Source organism: Passer montanus, unplaced genomic scaffold, assembly GCF_014805655.1.
Source record: "Passer montanus isolate IOZ18808 unplaced genomic scaffold, ASM1480565v1 scaffold10, whole genome shotgun sequence".
NCBI lineage: Eukaryota > Metazoa > Chordata > Aves > Passeriformes > Passeridae > Passer > Passer montanus.
The window spans coordinates 9252873-9275647 of NW_024356505.1; the positions used below are offsets into that span (position 1 = coordinate 9252873).

General features: G+C 39.7%; 1 protein-coding gene across 4 annotated transcripts in view; it reads right to left on the reverse strand.

Annotated features, from left to right (window-relative positions):
• Positions 1-227: 227 nt before the first annotated feature.
• Positions 228-22775, reverse strand: part of GALNT15 (polypeptide N-acetylgalactosaminyltransferase 15) — a 29762-nt gene continuing 7214 nt past the window's right edge. For 2 of the 4 annotated variants that reach the window (XM_039705106.1, XM_039705096.1), the window contains 8 exons: positions 21919-22123; positions 13646-13813; positions 12916-13033; positions 11961-12155; positions 7100-7231; positions 5958-6059; positions 5057-5194; positions 1084-4107 (listed from right to left, as the gene is read on the reverse strand). In XM_039705106.1, coding sequence (XP_039561040.1) covers positions 3961-4107; positions 5057-5194; positions 5958-6059; positions 7100-7231; positions 11961-12155; positions 12916-13033; positions 13646-13813; positions 21919-22123 — 1205 coding nt within the window. In that variant the 3' untranslated portion in view covers positions 1084-3960. Of the gene's footprint in view, positions 580-665; positions 4108-5056; positions 5195-5957; positions 6060-7099; positions 7232-11960; positions 12156-12915; positions 13034-13645; positions 13814-21918; positions 22124-22775 lie in introns of those variants that run through there. The other 2 variants (XM_039705090.1, XM_039705115.1) reach the window with 2 other exon arrangements.

Consider the following 22775-nt stretch of genomic DNA (forward strand, 5'->3'; position numbering starts at 1 on the left):
AATGAAACCATGGAAATTGCAGCAAAGCTCTGCAAAATCAAACCCCCTCTAAGATGCTGACAGGGGCAAGTCCTCCTGTACATTTCTGTAAGACTGTCAGGTGATGGCTGAATGAGGGTATTGCCACTGGATGCTTTCTGACTGGGTTTTTTTTGCAGTCCAGCTCTGCTGCAGCATGAGGAAAACAAGGAATTAACAAATCATAACACAATGAAGGAAATAAAAATATGTTTCTCTGTGCACTGATACACTTTAATCAGGGCAGACACGTGCAGTTTGCATAGCTTAAAAACATGAGCTTAAAAACGTGTTACCTATTTGCAAAACATGCCTTTTTTACTCTCTTCCAATATGTTTGCAGTTTGAATCAAACTGCTTGAGATAAAATGAGATACAAAGTCAGAATCTGAAAGCTCTCACTCACATGTCACCTTCCAGCTGTTATGGAAACCTAGACTGTTACTGTTCTTGTCTAGGATGCCTGAACATAGCTCCATTCTTTCCTGGCGATATCAGAAATGGAAGCTATTGCATTTCAATCAGCAGACAGTAATACAATGAACATCTTCAAGACAGGACCTGGAAGCAGGATATCAGAAATGGAAGCTGTTGCATTTCAATCAGCAGACAGTAATACAGTTCAATGAACATCTTCAAGACAGGACCTGGAAGCACTTACACAGGCATTGAGAAATGCCCTCAACATTTCTGTACTAGAGGATTTAGCATGAGGTTGGTAAACCTTCTGTCCCAGTTTAGACTTCAGGTTAACACATGGAGAAGAATGCTGCCATTGTTTGTCTGTGCCAGTGATGGCACCTCATCTAACAGGACAAACCCCAGCCTAAGGCCAACACCAACTGCATCCACTGGGGCTCACTTAAAAGTACTCTGAATAGTATTTCAAGTCTTTATTTTCTTCCATTTTCCATGAGCTGGGAGAGGAATAAACTAGGTTATTTAGTAAGTGCTGTCAGCCAAAAGGTGACCTGTTCTTGAATCTGACCTTTTAGCTCAGCTTCATGGGTGGGTTTGGCTCAAAGCACTGTGCCTGGATTGCGAAATTCAAAGAAACAGGTGGAGTTACATTATAAGGTATTTATTTGTGTTATGCTGGAATTCCTTTGCTCTTGCCTGAGGCTTTGCTCTGGAAGCTTTAAAAGTTTAAACTGCTTCATTCTTGCATGAAGCATTTTGCCCTTACATGTCTCCTGTCATGGGAACCTGAAATGTTGACCGTGTTTAAATAGATAACTGAAAGTAATTCTATGTTTTGTGGTGCTCAAAGAATCATTGAGTGCTAGTATTGCATGAAAGGTGGGTAAAAATGAGGAAAACATACCAGCATGCTTAGCCACCTCTCTTTGTTGATCCCAGTTCCATAAGGAGAAGAGTTTAGCTGATGGATGTAACCACAGGGGCAAAGTCTAAATGATCACAATGAGGAAACAGTGTTGGTACAACCAACCATTCCATTTAAAAGCCATATAGGAAGGAAAAGAGGAAAAGCAGGGATAGATGCTTTCCCTTTGGTTTTTTTAATTTGTGTGTACTAAGTTATGTTTATATTAGGGGGAAATGTGCTCCACAATCCATGTCCCCTTCTGGCCCATGCTCTGGAATTTAGTTGCCTTGGAAACCAAATACACATTTACTCTGTTACTAAGTGAAACAAGCGCATCAACAATTATTTTCTAAATGGTACTGCACCACAGATTTTCATTTTATTTTTTGAAGAGGTATTAGGTAACATATTTTTCTATGGTACATATATCTACAGCAAACCTTATTTTCTATGTTTTTATCACTATGTTAAAAAGTAGTATAAATGAAGATGCCCATGTCTCTGAAATTCCAAACATTTCCTCTCTAAACCAAAAATCTTTTAATCCTTTTTTGTTATAAATATCACTTGTGGTCAATTACCATATTTGCATACACATTTTTTTAACATTTACCTAGATTCTGAAGGAATTATATTCCCAGTGTAGCATCCAAAATATAATAAATAATACATAATTTAAAAACCTGGCATAGTCATAATTTAAAATAAAGGCATCACATGTCAGTAAAACAGCATTTTACTCAGCTTTTATGCAATTAAAAAAATTCTCTTTTTTCACCCTAGATTTGGGCAATGGTCAGGTATCACTTGTGTTCTGGAAAAGGTTGCTATCATCATCTTTAGCTGAAAATTAAAGCATTTTCCAGAATGTCACAGGAAATTTTAAATGACATAGGAGAAATAGTAATAGATTCTGATGCTATCAAAGAAAGCATAAGTGGTAATCAAGATGATTGGAGTGATGCCTGAACACAGTGTGGAATCTTTAGCACTCAAAGTAGACAGAGAATTAGACACTGGGAGATGTTTGGACAACACAACAGAGAATACTCTTCGTGTCCTCTGTTGTAAACAATTTTATATGCTTGATACCAATTTATTATGATTTACTGAGAGCAGGTGACTGGAAGGCTCTAAGCAGAATAATCTGTTACTCCTTCCTTTCACTGAAGTTTAAACAATGTGCTGTATATTTAAAAACCCCTCACAATTTTCTCTCTCTTGAAAATAATTCAAAACCTAAGTGACTTTCATTAATGATGCCCTTCCCCTTTAATATGTACATAGGATTATGATTGGTTTATACTATAAATCAGATGTTGATGTGGGAAGACTCTCAAATCTTTGTTCTTCTCTCTTAGCACGGTTTTGGGAAGTGTCATCATTGACTTTATCTTCAAAAAGGAAAGTACCCTAATGAGATACTGAAGTGGAAGTTTGCTTGGCTAAGTTCATACTGTATGAGACCATTCTTGTTATTTAACCTCATCTCTCATTCACTCCTTTGAAAGACAGCAGGTCAGCAGCAATGCAGGCTCTACAGAAGAAGCTTCTTTAGAAAATTTGGTCTTTTCAGGATCATCTTGAAGACCCACAACAGCAAGAATCTACACAATCTTCTTGGCTAAAACTGACAGCTTGAAAGACTTAACTCAGGCTGCAAGCCAATGGAAGCAAACCAATATTTTCTTCCTAGGTTAAAACTGGCTGTTTCCCTTCACTTGCTGTTTTTAGCCAGCACTTCTGTCACTGTAATAATAATAGTAATAATAATAATAATAGTAAGCTCATCCCATGGCTTTACAAGAGCAAATGGATGCTGCTGATTCTTTCTATTCCCAAATAAGCAGAGAAGCTGTTACCCTCCTTACTACCACAAATTTTCCTGAGGAGTTGTCCTTAAATATAATTAAAACAACAACAAAAATGTTGTTAATATTTCAGTCTCATTCTCCCATCCAAATTAGACTGTGGACAAGGATTTAAGGAAGGATGTGCCAAACACTGAGGACCATTAGTAGTCCAAGTCAATTAGAGCAATTACTGTCTAATTAAGTGTTAATTTATGCTCTGTGTAATCTCACAGAGAGTAGAAATTTGGCTCAGGTTAATTGGAAAACAAAAATTTTGCCATTATATGTGGAAACATCTATTACTTTTATACATACAAAACCTAGTTTGTTTTATATGAGTCGAGGGCACTGTAAAACAAGGCTAAACTCCTGTCCTGGTTTAGCTGGCTTCCTCTTACAGTTTCAAAAATCTCACTTTTTTCCTGTATCCTCAGAAGTCACAGCATACACTGAAGACAAGCTGTCTGGCAGCCAATTTTCCATGTTTCCATCAAAGGGCAAACTTAAGTGTCTTCTGCAACAGCAGAGTTGAGAATTTATTGATTCTCACAATCTCTCTATTCCCTGCTTCACAGAATAAATAGAAGTTTTAGCTAGAGCTGGATTAACCGGGAGCCAGGCTTTTAAACAAGAGACATTCCTGATTTCCCTGCATGCTACAGCAAACACAAGCATCCTTCTTGTCCTTGCAGGAAATGCATCTTAAATCCCAAGCAGAAGTAATGTTAAACTTTGGAGATGACCTCTGCAGAGACCTGCCAGTCACCTCTGACGTAGCCCACGGGAACGCTCAAACTCCCACACCTGATTTGCGTTCTTGTTGCACGCGCTCAGAAACAAGTCCTTCTCATCTTCACTCTTTGCTGCCTCTAGGCATTTGCCAGAAAGGACATGGACAATCATTCCATTCTACAAGATGAGAAGAAGGGAAAGAAAGAACAAATTAAAAGTAAGGGATTTCCAGTAAAAGCTAGGCCATGTTTCAGAAAATTTATATACAATATATCACCAGTCATAACTGGTTGTTCAAATATTTTTTAAGCAATGCTTCGAACATAATGACTGGATTTAGCTTTCTGCCCAGAGCATGGTGAATATTCGTAGTTCCTTTTGAGCCTAACATGAGTGGTAGGTGCTGAGTTCTCTTCCACTGTTGTTTTTTTCCTGTGGCTACAGGTTGTCATCGGCACCAACCTCAGTACTACAGGCCACAACATTTCATAAGGACCAATGCTTGCCTTAGGAATCAAACCAAATTACTGTGAGACTGTTCCAGAGGATTGCTGCATCCCTACAACTACAGTAACTGCTGTTTACCCAGGCTGTCCCAGAGCATGACAATTTTCAGTCTTGTTGGGGAGTTCCTGCTCTGCTGGGTAAAGTTCACTGAAAACCAATGAATTCCTCTAATACGAAGTTTGCTCTTCTCTTACAATGTAGCACAAAATTTAATGTTTCCCATTGTAAGCTCCAAAAAGGGCTCTCATTTGGGAGCAGTCAGGATTTCCAAACCCTCCCTCAATCTGAAAGAAATGGGAAAGGATTTGCCCTGCTCTTGTTTTCACAACCCCTGATTCTGATTCTATTTCAATAAGGCCAGCAAGACAAACAGGTAAAACAAAGACACAGAATTTTAGGTAGGATTTCTGTAGTTTGTATTTCTAAACCAAATGCTTTTTACACAGACAGTGTTAGTGGGCAAGAGACATCCTATTTTTTTTTCTGAGTTAAAAAGGTACAGAAGTGAAATTTGCCCTTCAGGTATCTCATCCCTTCCTCACACACAAATCTTGAAATCACCCAGTGATCCCACAGTCACCATCAGCTGCCTTTCCCACATGGCAGAGCCACCACTGACCTCCTGGACATCCCAGTGCTGGTTGCTGTTGTCTGTCTCCTTTGTACAGTTTTGAGGGATAACCTTCCCGTGTCTGACATCAAAGCAAAGCAGCGGAGCAGAACCAAGCAAGATTTCCTTCATGTGATATTCAAAGTGCTGGGAAAGGAAGGGTTTGTTTGAACAATGATGGATGGACATTCCAGTTCATTTTTAAATGTTAATTCTAAAGACAATTTCCTGTACATGTTTGTTAAGAGGCAATCCAAACATGAGTTACAGAGATCCAACAGCCTTGACCCTTCAAGCAGTTCCCCCTGCTAGCAAATTCTGGCATAACTATTTACCTAAGGAAAGGCTTTGTGAACTATGATTATGTGACATAAACCCACCCTATCATAAAATTTTCCAGTTTCATAAATATTTGAACAGAAGGGTGTTTCTGACAGTGTCTTCACATGCTGCAGTTTGAAATGTGCCTGCAGCTCACCCTGAGCTAGACCAATGCCAGCTAGGGAGCGTAAATGAATTTACCTCCTGCCTTAGACTGCAGTTTAGGCATTAATCTTCAGATTTAGTCACTAATGGGGAAACCCTCTCTCCTCCCCCCCTATATTTTGGAACTGTTATTTTTTTTTACTCACAAGTTTTCTGTTCCCCAGACACTATCAAATATACTAAACAAATAATTTTGCCTTAATTTTGTCTTTTGGAGAAAATTGTGGGTATCTGCCTCAGTGATACATGGGGACATTGGAATTTTTTAAGTGGCACTCAGCGGTGGAAGAGTGGGCACATTCTAATTTTGAACATGCCAGTATTTCCACTAGTGTCAGCCCAGCCACTTACGTATTGGGGTGCCTGTCTTCTGCACGGCTCCCTAGATCTGACACAGTGCCTATGCACTCAAAGTATACATTACCTGCGTGGGACTGTCACTGCAAGGGGACAGTTCAATAGACCCTTCTGCAGTAGCTCTTCCAGGCCTGTAATCTGCACAGAAGCCAACACCAGTATTGTAAAGCTGTAAGTAAAGGTTTATACTGAAATAAATCACAATTGGATACAAACAAAATATCCTTCAGCTAACATTTTGTGATTGTATCCCTTTATGACATATGAATTTGTTAATAAATCAGGCACTATTTATTTTCTTTCAGACTTGATCTTACATATTGATCTTGCAAACTAATGTGATGCAAAAGGCAGTGTTTCACCAAGGGTCAGTTACCCAGTGAGTTTTTTTTAAATTAGAGAGATCCACTTCTGGGATTAACTATTATGATAATTAAAAGAAAGGTATCAAAATGTTTATGCCAGTGGAAAATTGCACTTCAATGAGATACTGTAGTCAGAAAAAAACACAAGATATTCCTGAAAAAAAGAAACTAGACAATTCCTGTGATCCAAACTCAGTTCTTACACATTTCTCAAGCTAACTTTGAAAAGAAAGAGCACATAAAATAGTAAAAGGACACAGTAAAATCTGGCTAAAGATAGCTGAATGTGAATTAATTAGTAGACCTTGTTGCCTTGTTGGGGGAAATTCCCTTCCAGTATGGCTGCTGGGAATAAATTAATATTTAATGAATTATGATTATCAACTATGTGTTTAAAAAAACCCCAGACATTCCCTGTCCTCTACAAAGTCAGCCAGAGAACTGCTATTGCTATTACTTCTGTCCTTTAGGAAGTGCAGGACTGAAGAAATGCTTTTTTTCTTCTTTGTGCACATGGGTCAGCACAGAGATATCTTGGCTGCTGTCACTTCTGCCATCTGCATGAGGCATCACAGTTCTTTTCCTTTACTAATGGCACCTGAAGAACCTAAGGTTAGGATCCTCTAACCTGTGACACTGAACTGACTCAGACACTCTGGGTTCGGTTCCTGGCTGGTTTCTCAACATTTATGTGAGAATTTGCGCCAGCTCTTTGTCTTTTTCTTTCTCCTCCCACCCTGCTTGCATTGCCTGTTTGGACTGAGTACTCAGGACATGGAAGTGACACTGGAGTCTTTGAACAATGCAAAAAAAGGATCATTCTTTATAGTGTGTTTTCTCTTACCTTGCCAGAGAATCTTGGTGTGTCTCCAGGTTGGGAGAGTTCAGGGTACACATTTGATAGAAACCACTGGAAATTTCTACAGCCCAGTCTCCTCTGTAGCTGAAGGCGCTCGCTGCAGTCTGGCTTCTCTGCCTTTATGGAGAAAGGGAGAAAGGGCAACAAGGTTACTGGTGTATTTGTGTTAGAGATGCTAGGAGTGGAAATGACTACACAGGAATTATTTCTACTGCCTTTTCTAAAATGTTATAGATTTTTATGTGTATCACTTATACAAAAGAGGAGATCCAGCTATAGCCTTCCTCAAGCTTTGTGCTAAAACAGTCACAGTCTGGCATTGTGACAGAAGTGTTTCAGAAGTAGCATATGTTGTGAAATGTCCTAAATGTCTAAACTTATTATTATACTGCAAGATAAGTCAGTCTTTGTCATATTTTTATTTTAAAAAGTCAGGACCAAGTTTGATAGTTGTTGCACTGAAATTCAGTGGGATTGTATTAGATTGCCATTTAATATAGACTTTTTCCTGCTGATAAAAACTCAACTTCCTGGCCTTTAACAGCCCAAATTACCCAGTTACTGTCAATCCTCTATGATCAGAAGGAATAAGTGATGACAGAATTGAACTCAAAATGTAGTCTAGCACCTATTATCTGTCTATTATCTGACAGTTACTAAATCTAATGAACAAAGGTGTTCTGCAGTTATAATACCTAAAACCTTTCCTATGATTTCTTTATTTTCTTGAATTATAAAGACACAATATCAGCTCTCAGCTTTCCTGGTAGCAGCTGTGTTATGATAAAAGATAAATGCCTTCAACCCTTGGTGCAGCTACAGGCATCTGTACTGCACAGGACTGACAGGCTGAATATTTGAGGGTATTTAGCACTAAAGATGACTAAAGGGGTTCTCAAAACCTCTAAGCACTTACGTGTCTAATTCAATGCAGTTTCAAAACCACACAAAACACTTTTCTAATCCCTCAGTGCCCAAATATTAAAAACATCTAACAACCCTTAAAAGTTTCCCTCCTCTTTCTTGCCAGCAGTAGATCTCCCCTCTTCATGTTTCTACTTTTTAAAAAATGCAGTTTGGGATGGGATTCCAGGAAACTGGTCTGGATTTCTTCATCAAAAATTAAAATTGGCAACGTAAGCAGAGAACTGCCTGTAAATAACTTTTTCCCAGACCAGCTATTTCTCTGTATCCATAAAAAAGAAAGAAAAGGACTTTGTAGCATGGAAAACACTGACAAATGAAGAGCCTTGGTGATCCAAGGGGAGGTGTCAGTCTCTAAAGGCAGGGATCAATCTTTCCATATGGCACTGTTTGCCAGCTTTTGTAAACTCCACAGGTAAAGCTCAACAGTTGCAGTATGTTAAAGAGAACCTCATACTTCAGCTTCAGTCTTAGATTCAATAAGCATAACAACAAAGTTTAGCAATTCTGCACCACACAAACCTGTCCTCTAGAGGTTCACTGTGAAAAGGGAGAAAGAGAAGTAAAATGCTTCCCCTAAAAAGAGATGTTTCTCATGAGACTCTGCCTTGGCTGAGGAAGGCAGTGGCAGTAAATGTCATTTTATCATACTAGTTACAGTCTGCATTTGATGCTGACTAAATGGTGTAAATAATGTACAGAAAGTCATTGTCCCTGTAAACCAACCTGAAAGGAAACTGTGCTTGTAAACTCAATATGCAAACCACACAAGAAAAGGAGCAAAAGAGCTGGTGGCTGAAGTAGTAAAGAGCTGGGAAGAGCCTAATTCATCTGTTTAATGCTCACACCACAGGCATTCTGTGCAAGATGTGATTCAGACCATAAACCAAGAAGAGTTATAAAGCCAGCTAAATGGGGGTCACTGGTTGTTTGCTGCAGTGAGCAATGGTGGTGGTGAAGACTCACGGAGAATTCTATAGTGGCCCATAGGTGGCTCTGCTCACCCTCTCAGAGCAATAAATCCCCTCAGGGCCCTTTGTCGCTGAGTGGCAATAATGTCCTTGCTTGCTTATGCCTTTTGAATAACATCCCGCTGCACTGACAGGCTGAAAACATCAGCTGTGAAAGAAAGGAGCACACAAAAAGGGCCATTTATGTTATGGTGTGCTGCACACAGAGATCATAAAATTGATCATTTGAGGGAGCATCATACTCGGAATTCTGGCTAGAATAAACTCAGGCAAAAGGTCATGCTGCTTACAGCTAGCAAGCTGAATCATTGGTGACTGTAGTTTTTAGTAGAGAAAATTGCTTCTGAGCTGACAAGAAAAGCCTTCAGGGAATTATTAAATTATATAAAGACCTCACTGCCCATTTTAAAAGGTTTGGTCTAGTGCCTATAAACCTTTGTGAATCAATTGACAAGCTCCTGGCCAGTGAAGTTCAAACCTGCAACACAGACAAGGAGGGAGGATCTTTTAAAAGTATGTGAAAATAAGAGTAAAAAAGGAAACACAATAGTTGCAGACTCTACAATTAGTAGGCTGACTGGAGAGGCAGATCCACTGGTGGAGCATAAGGAGTTGGACTAGGCAGCAAGAGAGAAGTCACACTGATACACAGCCCTGTTCCCCTCCCCACTGTAATGCAGCTCCTGCTGGATCTGGCTTGCTTGGGTGATGGGCAGCCCTGAATGACTGTGGCGTGCAGGACAGGTATTACTGGTGCTCACCAGTGCAGGTGAGCTCTTTAAAGCCATCAGGATTGGTGGCAGCCTGGGCTGTAGCGACCAAGCCCTTGAGTTTGTGATCTCAAGAAGTGTGAGCCTGGTGAGGAGCAAAGTCAAGACCCTGAACTTTGCAAGAGCAAACTTCCAGCTGTTTAAGGAGCTGGTGAAAGAGATCCCCTAGGAAACTGTCCTTAAGGGCAGAGGTGCTGACCAGAGCTGGCAGCTCTTTAAAGCCACTTTTCCTACAGTGCAAGAGCTCTCTATCCTAGTGTGTAGGAAACTGAGCAAGGCAGGCCAGAAACTAGCAGGGCTGAGCAAGGATCTGCTCATCAGAGGAGTAAGAAAGAAATGCACAGACTGTGAAAGCAGGGACAGGTGAGCTGAGGAAGGTACAGGGATATGGTTTGAATATGTCAGGGTGGGGTCAGGAAAGGCAAGGCAAAGCTGGAACAGGACTTGGCAAGGGACACAAAGAATCACAAGAAGGGATTCTATAAAAAATACATAGGTCAGAAAAGAAAGGACAAGGAGAGTGTAGCCCCCATTCCTGCCAGTAACCAAGAAAAGTGAACTGGTGGCGACTGATATGGAGAAAGCTGAGCAGTATTCCTCAGTCTCTGCTGGCAGTCAGGCTCTCCATTCTCTCAAGACCCTGATCCTCTGAGTGAGTGGGAAATGGGAAGGAAGTTCCTCCCCCTATAAGGGAAGAGCAAGCTGGGGATCACTTGATGAAACTAAATAGAAGTGAGGGCTTCAGGAAGAATCTAGAGCAGCCTCCCCGTACCTAAAGGGGACTTACAAAAAGGAGCAGTAGTTTTAAACTCAAAGAGAGCAGGTCTAGATTAGTTATTGGGAAGAAATCCTTTACTCAGAGGGTGGTGAGGCACTGGCACAGGTTGCCCAGAGAAGCTGTAGATGCCTCATCCCTAGAAGAGGATGAGGCATCATCCCTGAGGCTCAAGGCCAGGCTGGATGGGGCCCTGAGCAGACTGATCTAGTGAATGGCATCCTTGTGCATGGCAGGGAAGTTGGAATGAGAAATCTTTAAGGTCCCTTCCGTCCCAAACCATTCTCTGATTCTATGAAATGCAGGAGCAAATACGAATGGGAAACTGCATGGCACCTACCCATGCTCTGCCTAAATGCTTCCAGTGAGTCTTTTTCTCCTTAAAAGCGTGGCATTGTTAAATGAACAGGAAGATACATAATACATTTTCATTCAAAACTGCTTACAAGTTTGTCCACTGCCTTGTAGAAAGAATATGATTAGAAGAAAAAGTACTGGAGCCAGAGAATTCCTGAGAACTGCAGCAACATTAACATTATTAACAACATTAACTACACCAACAACATTCCCCACAGCTGCAAGTCTCCCAATAAGCAAACATCCACTTGTTTGTAATACAAGGGATATACAGTTCCTTGACCACCGCTGATCTGCCATGGAGACTGTACTTAAAAAACAGGTGTGGCCATTCTGTAGTTATTGGATGGGGTGTAAACTGCAGATTTACAGGTTCAAGTGTAGCTGCATGCCAGGGCTATACCACACATCTGCCTGCAAGCCTGTCCTTGCTTACAGGCTGCTGGGAATCCAAATTCCTGGAGGAATGTAGAGTCAGATGTCTGCACCATGCTTCTAGTGAAAATGTAACCTGTAAATAGTGGTGTGTTGAGGTCTGACTTTCTCAGTTCAGATAATTCTGGATATGTCAGTTCAGGGAAAAAAAAACCACCATTTTTTTGTCACTAGACCACTCAGATATGTTCTCTTTCAGGAGAGACACTATAATTTGCCACTTGCCTGTGAATAATACTGAATATCCTCAGGAACCATATGAGGAAGATCAGTAACTGAGAATGAACCCTCTAGAACAATCCTTTGAGCACACAGGAGTGCAGGTTTCTGCTTCAGATGCATCACATCCCTCCATGTACTATCAGTGACAAAACAAACCAGGCCCTGCACGGGAGTCATTTGGAGGTTATGCTCCATAAGGTTTGATAACTTCAGCACAAGAACTTAGGCACAAGTTTCTTTCTCTCCTTTCTGATCTGACAGCTCTTTCACTGGAAGGTTTAATAAAATGTTATCCCCTGCATCTGACTGCATACAGACATCTCCACTCCTATTCCTCTCCCTTCACTTATCTCAACACAAACCTCAGAAACAAACCTCTACAGATGATTTACCTTGCTGATTAAGAAAGCCACTGTGTCATGCTTGTAGAAGTTCTCTTTAAAGGAGCCCAGCCAGGTCTCTGCTATTCGGATTTTGTTCCTCACAATGGCCTCTTCATAGGAGAAAGCACGGGGGAAGTGATTTCGATAGACGTGCCCAACTCGGGAGCACGGGATAATTTCTACAGAGCCACCACAGAGCCAGGTCTGAAACACAGGTGAAAGCACAAATAGAGATTACCTTATTTAGATTACTTTTATCTGAAATGGAGACACTCTTTTACTCTTGACTCTACTTCAGGAAATCCTGGAAACAGCAGGAGTATTTTTATATGCTTCTTCATACATTGCTCCTCACAGACCCAGAGAAGATACTGGGCATTCAGACCTCTGATTTGACCCAGTATGGCTATTTATATGCTTTTATGTTTTTCTGTGCACAAACAGTGCAGAGTAGTGGAAAGATCTGGGTGCACACCTTCCCTTGTCTGGGACAATAAAAACACTATGCCCTTTGTGCCTGCAATTTTCATTGGTTTTCAATATCAGTTACTCTCTGTACACAACAAAAATAAATGCAAAGGATTCAATATAAACAATTGGCTATTAAAACTACAGGCTGGCAAAGAAATAAAGCTACTCTCCCTTTGGTGCATGTTAACATGCCAGAATAGAAGAGGCAGCTTTCAGAGGGTGCCAAAAGCAGTGACAGAGGCCTCGGGCAGATAGTGATAGCCAGCAAAACTTCCTTCTTCTGACATAATGCTCCTATCTCACAGCAGCTGCATGTTCTTGTATAGTCCTGACAGGCTATGGAGCATGGGGATTGATTTCTGCAGGGAAGGTTGTAGTCTCCATAACCCAACACATTCTACACTGTTTTTACAAATATCTTCTTCCTTTTTCACTCAAGTTCCTTAAAATTGCAAGAGTTATCACGACTTGATGTTTTAATTAAGGTCCTTACCCTAATAGATAGTTCCAGGTTTTCTGCACCCCACATAGTCATGTCAGAATCATAAGCTCCAGTATTTTGGAAGTAATGTCGATCCATGGCCACCACTGCACCAGCTACTGCAGGACTCCTGTGTAGAAAACAGTTTGGAAGTGAACACCTTGATTTATGGATAAAGAATTACACATAGGGTGAAAATTCCACCATTTACATAGAGAGAGTATTACAAAATTATTCAATACTGCTCCATATAAGCTTGAACAAACTGATTATCTAACCAAAATAAAGAACAACTAGAGTGTAATTCTAGGATTTGTTTGGGGAAGGGAGCTAAGAGCTGAATTATCAAATAAGACTCAGAACAGTGGGGAACATTGCACACATGTACATTCAAAACAAGAGATAAACAGATCATGACTAAGACATCTTTTTTATCTGTGTATGACATGTCTTTTGCTTTCCCTACAAACCTCCACACCTTGTCTAGTCAGGCTGTTCTCTAGCTGTGTCGATGTGTGGAAAGTATTTGTCACATTGAAAGAGTGACTGCAGTCTAGTTAGAATAATTACTAAAGGCCAAAACAAACAGCACAAACAAAAAAACTTTCCCTTAGGATTTACTAATTGAGCATATGCAAGTAACCACTCCTTTCTGTTGTTAGCTGGAAGATGACCAAGATGACCCAAACTGTACAGTTTTGCTGCTGAGCTGAGCAAGGCACATTGTCTGATGGATTGTTACCTGATAGGGCTGATGGGAGACTGTCGTACCTTCTCTTCATGCTCTGGCACTGGTTCCCAATGAAAATCTAATTTCCAATCAAAAACACCTCGATGCACACCCACAGAGTGATAGTACTGAAAGGTCTTCCAGTCTATGACATCTATGACAGGGGAGACGACACTGTTTCTGAAAAAGACAACATCACTCATTTCCCAAACCAAAGCATAAATTAAGTTAATTTCTCTGTTAGTAAACATTAGTTCTCCTCTTTGACATTGCCAAGCACAAGCACTCCTCTAAATGCTGAGTGCCCTTAGTTTCCCTGCTGACAGAAGCTCATGCTGGGATTCCCATGCTCATTGCATGGGAATATTGAGCATGCAGTGAGGAATATAAAAATCAATAATTTACTGATACCCTGTACCTTGCATTGTCATTTAACACTATCTAGGATTTTGTTAGGAGTTAACTATCAGAATTCTTCCAAAGCTGTTTCACACAAAAGCCCCAACCTTTGCTGCTACAGGCTCTGCATGGATGCAAAGTTTATAGCAGAAGATGATTTTGGCCTCTCACACTTTACCATGGTTGATTTTCTTGTAGATGTTGCACACACTTCACGAGTTTGTCACATAAGGCTAAAAAAGAGTGCACTTATACTTAGTTTGTTCTGCTGGTTGTTTTGAAAAAATATTTATTACTGAGTTTGTAAGCCAGTGCCTGCTTGTATTTTATCACAATCTTAGAATGCTCTTGCAAATGCAAGATATTTCCCTATGGCAAAGAAGTCACAGTATTTCACAGTGTACTTGCAGATCATCTTGGAATTAATTGGTAGTTCAGAACAGCCTTCAGTGTTCCTTGTTTTCAAGTAAATGATATATCACATTTGGAAATTTTCAGAGTATGAATGAAATTATATTAGGGTCTGCAGGGAAAAAGTGTTGAAGAATAACATTATCCATTTCTTCTGCTATGCTAAAAGGATAGGCTCTGGTCTCAGTGCAAAGGCGGCTCTATAGACAGAAGTTTTTCTGGAGAAAAATCAGTAATAGTTAAGGGGGATTAAATATTGGAAAAAATATTGTTCTAGAGTAGGAATATCCATGTAGGAAATTATTCCCTAGGAAAAAAAACAACTTCATGTTAACACAGAGAGAGAAAAATGAAACAGTCAATTTGGGGGGAAAATGTAGATGTTTTTATCTCCTCTTTTAAGATGTATATGTTGGTCAGAAATCACAAAGAGAGAAGTTTGCTTGAAACATAAGACTGTCAGTGAAGAAAGGACATCTCAGAAGTCTTCAGTGCAGTGAGACATTTGTATTTTTCCATGGCAGAGGCCAGAACCCCCTAAGGAAAATGGTAGCTCTGGGTGATGTTAATGTAATCTTGAAATATCTTCTCTGCCTCTACAATCACTAGAATAATGTTTTTTCAGTATCAGAGTGGGGGAAAATGCCCAGCTTTGTTTTTTCACAGTTGACTTTTCCTGTAGAGGATTTTAAAAGTCCACAGAGAAACAGACTACTGCTTGCTAGTTGAGAGTACAAAGATGAACCATGCAGAGGATTGCTTTAAAATGACCCAGTTTTTTTTTTCCTAGTAAGAGCAGACTGTCCTACGATGAGCTTAAGGCAGAAATATTTAAAATAGAAAAGTGATTTTATTTCTCTGCTCAGGTGGAAAACAATCCTTTATAATATGCAATAATTTGCACTCTTAGAAACAAGTATCTGGTTTATAGATAGGTGAGAAAATGTTATGGTCACATGCAGCATTTGCAGGCATATACATCAAAACAGTGAGTTCCTGTCATCCTTCCCCAGGACTCAAAAAGAAATGGAAAGAAGTGATACTAAAAATAATAAAGCTAATATCCTTCTCTGATTCTCCTAATGATGTCCCTGTGATACAGTTTTGTATCCATGACAGGAGAAACCACCCAGGACTGAAGCCAGCAGGGCCCTTTCCACTGGAAGCTTTACTCACTAACAGCATGCAAAGCAAACCACCTGCTTCTAAAAGTTCCTAAAGGTAGTGTCCCACTGGACTCACACAAACAGGCATTTCTTTTCTTTGATATGTTGGGAGAAATCCATCTGACAAGTTAAATGGATTTTAAATGACTAAATGTCAAAAATGAAAAGTCACTGTAACAATAATTTCTACAGCCTGCTGCATTCTCCAGTGTATGAGAATCTCTGACAACTGCCTGGTTGGGAGGGTAGATGCAACTGCATAGTTCCCACCTCAGTTTGCTGCTGCTGCTGAAACCCACTATCTATTGCTTCTGGTTTAGCCATTCTCACTCAGACAGGACTGAGGAATTAATGACCCCAGGGTAGTTTATTTTGTGATTTCAGATTCAAGAGGGAAATATCAGGAGGGCGTATTTGAGTAGAAGCCAGAGGCAATGTAGACTAAACTACTCAGAAGATCTTGACCACATGAACTGGATAGTTCAGAGAGAAACAATGCAAATACACACACACTCAGATATATTCTGGATCAGAAGATCCAAACATTTCAGACTATCCCACATGTTCATATCATTGTAACTATTTAAAACCTGTATTTTTTTTTGAATCCACCTTAAATTTGTTGCCACTATAAAGCTCCAAACTCCAGTGGTGCTTCTGGCATGAGTGCAACTGCTCACATGAGTAGGCACCACAGTAGTAGTTCTAGTTATTGGGCATTGATTCTTCAACATTTCAATTCAAGAAATATACCAGTAAGGACATAATGGATTCTGATAGTTTGGAGACCAAGCAATTATCCAAGCTATCTGCAAATTATGACATGGAAAATTACAGTGTTTAAATTGAAAATAACTTGCAGGAATAGGCCATGTTCTATCCTGGCTAAATTCAACCATAAACCAGAACAAAATAAAGTCTGATCTCTTTCCCACAAAATTATACAATAAAAATTGATAGCTGTGTTTTAGAGCTACTACTCGTGTAGCTTTTTCAGAATGCCAAGATTAACAGTTTTCAAGAGCATGTTTGTAAGAGTAATTCTAAACCTTCAGCTGGTGTAAGTGTAGTATAGTCATGATGCAGCTCTGCTGAAACCAACAAAGACACACCTTCTTAAAACTAAATATTGGGAGTGTCTTTCTGATCTGAAATAGAAGAATCAAGTAACTTTATCTTGTGTGAAAATTGGTCAATATTCAATTTTAATCCTAATCAAGCAGAGCTTTACCCATTTTTTGTTGGTATGATTTAAAAAAAATAGCTATTTTCTGCATATTCAATGACGGTTTGACATTTGTGTAGTTCTAAATGCAAATTTGCAGTAGATGGTAATTGGAAGATGTTCTCAGCTATTCTTGTTTTTAACTGGGTAACTGGCAGACAGCAGCTTCTCGGCACTTAGAAATGAAACACAAACTACTTCTAATTTTACTCTGTGGAATCTGAGGAAATGGAAAAACAGGAAATTCAAATGCAACTAACAGCAAGGCTTTGAACTGTTTGACTAATCTGTGAATATTTCAAATGCTTGGAGCTCACACAAATTACAAAAGGTCACAATTCCATGAAAAAGAGCAACCCAAACAAGAACAATTTCCTGGTTTGGGATTTCTTTACCAAATACAATTGCAAATGAAAAGTCTTCCCATGACCCTTTATAGTCAGCATGCACATTATGTTCTTTTCTAATTTTAAACTAAGTAACATGGGGAGAGGAAGATTTAATTAATGTATCAGTTTTGAACTATTGGATAGACATTTTTGAAAGTGCTTTTGTATTGATTTATACTTTGTTTTACTGGGAAGGGACTAGATTTTAATCTGTTTAAATCCTCCTTTAAATAAGGAGAAAAAGAAATCCCAAAAAAACAAACATGAAAATTATGTATATTCCTCAACCTATTTCAGGATGCATCACAGCTTGCAAAAATTAGATAGATAAGAAGTCCAGGCAGTCCCAGTTCCCTGTTTCTGCACACAGTCAAAACTTCAGTGACTAACTGAGGACCCAAGCTGGATCCACAAAATGCTGCATTTCCACTGCAAGCACCTTGCTGGTAAACTGAAGTCTTAGAAATACAGACCACTTGACATTAGATAGGGTTAATAAGAAGATAAAATGCAGTGATAAGGAATGTTATAAAGGATTACTTAAATACTGCCTTACAGACCAACTCCAGATTAACTTAGGGAACAGTCTACTTGAATGGGTGGACTATTCATATGCTAAGCACTAAGCAAATTTCTGCAAAGCAGAGTGCTGAGGAAATGCTTTATTAAAAACTAATTTTTGAACCTGCCTTTTTTGCTAAAATGTTAAAATTTGTATGTAGAGTAACAAAATCTGTAGAGGTAACTAACACCTTTTAACACTTGACATTCAGGGATCTGAGCCATGAATTATGCCTAAATCTTTATTGCTCCCATGTTTAGCAGTAATATTTGCTTTTGGCTGTAGACTCTTGTCTTTATTTTCCTTACCTCAACTTCTTTAAAATAGGCCACCTTCTGATCCTGATCAACAGTGAAAGATTGTAAAGAGACAGCTTATCTTCCCATAACCTACCATGTAAATGCAGAACTTTGACTGAATTTGAAATGAGTGTTATTGGCAAATGGGGGATATAAAAGGATCAAGCAAACACAGAAATCCCAGGAAGCAGGCTGTTACATGTGAAGCATATGGAAGGCTTTCAAAACAGGGAGAGCAGCATGGAATTGCCTGCTCAGATGCTGGGGTTGTGTGGGCTCTGAATGGTTAACATCATGCTTCCCCAAGCCTGTGAGAAGTTAGAAAACAGATGGCTTATGTATTTGGTAGCTCAAAAAGCTGGGATATGGGCCACTGAAAAGTGGGGAATCAGAATAAAAGAGATGAAGAAGCTGTTCATTTTTAGTGCAAAATATTTCCTTTCTCTCTTGTGTATTACCATAAAATCAGAACCACACTGAAAATTTCTGGACAATAGAATGACAGAACTCATTGTATTCCTGTATCTACAAGCAAAGGCTTCAATTTGTTCCTGATGGGAGCACACAGATGATGAAACACCTTTCCACTGCTATGCTAATTTCTTATTTTGTTTATCAGCATTTTCATTAAAGATTAGTGACCCAGAATCACAGTGCTAAGTAGAGGCACTTTGAATTTTAGAAACCAAATAAGCTTTCTAAAATAATGTAACAGGCTTTTGTTTCCTAATCTAATATTTGAGCTGTAGTATAGGCAGTGCTCCAGCACAGAGAGAAACAGTCCCTGCAATGAGGAGCAGGGGAAAGGTCCTAAGGTCCAGCTACACCTTTGCAAATCACCCTTCTGTCCATAGCTATGGTGCCCAGGCCTCTTTTACAGGTGGAATTCCTTGTCAAGGATATCATCAAGGTTAATTCTGCTTTCATGAAGTATTTTAAGGAAATATGTTTTGGATTTTTTTTTAATCATCCTGTTTAAGCATGGTGGCCATTGCTTTTAGATCAAAGGAACAACATCTTTAAGGCTTTATGGCACAGTTCATTATGTGCCCCCTCTGTCTTTCCCTGCGTTTGGACAGAATACAAAATAGCAACTCTGCAGTCTCCTGGAAGAGGCAAACCCTTCCAAAGATGACTGTAATAATGGCACAGCTGCATTGTTATGCACCATGCTACTCACCTGGAATTAGCCTGGAACACAAACAGTTGTCAAATGAAATTATCTGTGGGACACCTCATGTAGTTTTCTAATATTGTCCAGGTACCTACGGTATTCATCCTTGAATAATCAAAATGTCAAGAAATGCTTTAGAAACCACTGAACCATTCTCTAGGCAATATACTAAGCTGATGCACAGCTTCCCAGTCAATTTATTAGCCATGGTTCACAGAACTAGTCCCAGTCAAGGTGCTCAAAGTGTATATTCAAAGATTTTGGAATGATCTAATACTTTTTTTTTTCAGAAAAATAAATTAGATTGGGTTTGTGAATAAAGCCATCAGGTAGGGAGATGAAATGTCATTACCTAGAACAAGTCAAGTATCTGCCAAGTACTTCTGTATATATATTTCTATACCTGTAAAACTGGGATAACTTTTCTTATATTTATCCTACAGTCTACTAAAAATTGTGACTCTTTCTTGTTGTGAGTATGTTCAACTCACAGTGAAATCTCAGTCTGGGCAAGGATCTCTCAGCATCACTCTAAGATAGATCACAATAACAGTGACACACTTGGATCCAGAGTCTAGAAAATTAGTCTTAATCACTATTTTTAAAGTTAAAACCACTCTACAGCTTCCTTAAATTCCTGCAAAGGTTTGAGCTTTGAAAGGCCGCATTGGTCATTCCAGCAAACAACTTGCTCACTCCAGGTGATTGTTTTCCTATCCTCTCCCTCCAGCAAAAGTGCATGAGCTACAGTTTGATCAGTATGTTAAGAAGGGGAAAGATGGATATTTCACCAGTCACTCTCAACTTCCTGTGCTTTCCTCACTTGGATAGTCCCAGGGAGTGAATATGATTCAATTTAACAGTTCCTCAAGTGCTAAATGAAGCCAAGTTGATTATGCTAATGCTTCACATTTCCATGGTGATCTCCATGCAAGCATTACAAGCAATTTATGAAAAGTCATGAATTAATTTCTTTATCAGGTCAGTGTAATTGTCACCATTCTTCAGCTGGAGAAAGAGGGACAGTAAGGGAAGGTGACTGCCAGGTGCCTTAGACCTTATCTTCCCTCCTCAATGGAGCATGTCACAGGTTCTCCTCACTAGCAGTGAGCTTCACAAGGCTTCCAGGGTCAGACACAGTGACTGATACAGCACACATAAAGCTTAACCCGTACTATTATCCAGTTTTCCACCTTTGCTTCATTAATCCAATTAGATATTAGTTAATTCACTGTTAAATTCTGCTCTCCTGGGGTATGAATGAACATATGGGCCCTATAAGGGAAGAGAATTCCCTTCTCACCCCCTGGTGACAGTGCTACAGAATCTCTGGATGATAGCAGACTTGGAGGCTTTGCATTCCCTCAGGAGGCATAATTTTTGACAGTGAATTTTTAACATTGTGGGGTTGTGGGGTCCTAAATACTGTCTTGCTGTTGTGATTCTCCCTTCACTACAGCTCTCCTCTGAGACTTTTTGTAACTCTTTTAATTTCAGCAATTTCAACACCCTTGAATAAGGACTGGCCAATTGAAACACACAGTAGTTTTGGCTGAACATCAAAAACAGACTATAGTTCAAGGCAGAAGAATTATGAAGTATATTCATAGTAAACCATCTAATTTGTCAGCAAGAAAAAAATCTGCTTTTCCAAGGGGGACCTTTTTGAAAAGAATATTCCTGACGTTCTAGGGCAGCATTGCTCTTGCTTTCAGTATTCTTAATGTTTTCATTCAAATGATGTAATAATTTCAAAAAGCTCACATTAATTCTCTTGTAAGCAAACATAATAAGCCATAAAAGCAGTTTCTTCCAGTGCCTGGGAACAGCCTTTGAAGGTGTTTAGTGTGACTATTTAACAGTCTAGTAAAAGTTTAACAATTTTTTTTTACCCTCTCTAGCAATTATTTTTTTTCCCAAGTGACAAGTTAATGTACAAATTTTTCTTTCAAAAAAGTCCCTTTAATAAAAGATTTACTGGCATGTAAGCCTAGAAACATTTGCAGTGGTTTTAATATCTTCAAAGGACTGCATAGATGAGCTCAGCTGTACATTAGAAAGCAGGCCCAAGAATCACCCTAAACATTAAATTCTGAGAAATGTGAATCTCTACCTTACTCTGTTACTTTGAGGTCAGTGAAAGTACCTGTGATTCGCTAGACCTGCCTAGATTGCCCTGGAAGTCTGAGCTTTTTCTGTGGAAGAGAAATGGCAGCCAAAAGGTGACATTGGTACACAGCCAAACTGGCTCAGGACAAAACCTTTTATTCTTGCCACCATCACTGAGGCAGCTAAAAAGTAAAAACAATGGAGTCTTGGAGTAGTTTTCTCTGGTCGATGTTTGCTGATTTACAAACAGGTTGAGACTGAAACCTTTTTAATTCAGACCACCAGGAAGCCTTCCAAAGCTTCTAAGCTCTAACTGGATACAAATTCTGAAATTTACACAGGGTGTAAAAGTGAGGGTAATCAGCTCTGAGACATATCCTGCTTCCCACACATCAGAGTGATGCCTATGATAATAAGGTAGAAAATAAGGTAGAAAATAAAAAGGATGTGACCAGACGCAAGAAGGTAACCGAGGGAGGATTACAAAAACTACCCAACACTTTCCAAACATGTCCCTTTCAGCAGAAATTAGCATATCCAGGGCTATTTACCGGCTGCTGGAGAGCCTGGCCAGGAGGGGCTCCAGCCAGCCCTTCTGACACTCGCAGTGGGAATCCATGAAGATGAGCACATCCCCCGTAGCCCGTGCGGCTCCCAGCATCCGGCCTCGGATGACTCCAAGCCTCTTGTTGCTCCGGATGAGCTTCACACCATCCAACTTAGAGATGTATTCACTCAGAGCTGACTTCAGGGGCCCTGTCAGAAACAGAGCAGTCACTGAAATGTTTTAGCTTTGATTCAAGCTGTTATAGAAAAGAAACAGGTAGTAGGAGATGCTACTTCTTGCTGGGAAAATGTTTCAGGGGCATTTGTTTTAAACAGCCAAGTAGGCCACGTTTCAAATATTTCTACAGCAGCATAATGTCAGAGGGAAGTAGAGACTAATGGAAACTGAGATTCACAAGTTATGAGGCTGTTCCTGTGGGAATCTTAATAGCCTCCTTTCCTGTTTTCAGCAAAAGGTGGATGCTCTCATCCTCTCATAAAATACACAGATGAGAGTGAGATACTACAGGTGTTTGGCTTTCCCAAGCACTTTGGATTACTTTAGCAATGTAGACTTTTCCACTCTATGCTTCAGCCAAAATCCAAGTCTGGAAATTATGACAGCAGATCTGGTCCAGTGGGAATCCTAAGATTTGCATACTGTGATCTTATTTTAAAGTAAGAAAGTTCAGAGTGGGTGTAAATGATGTGGGGAAAAAACAGAAACATGTTTCAAAGTTGAATAGCTACACTAAATTCTAGGGATGGATAGTGAAACCTGGGCTCTGGGCTGTGCTTAGCTCACTTCCTGAGAGTCCTCTTTGCCTTCTCCTCTCCTCACACACTTCTTGGAGGACAGTTT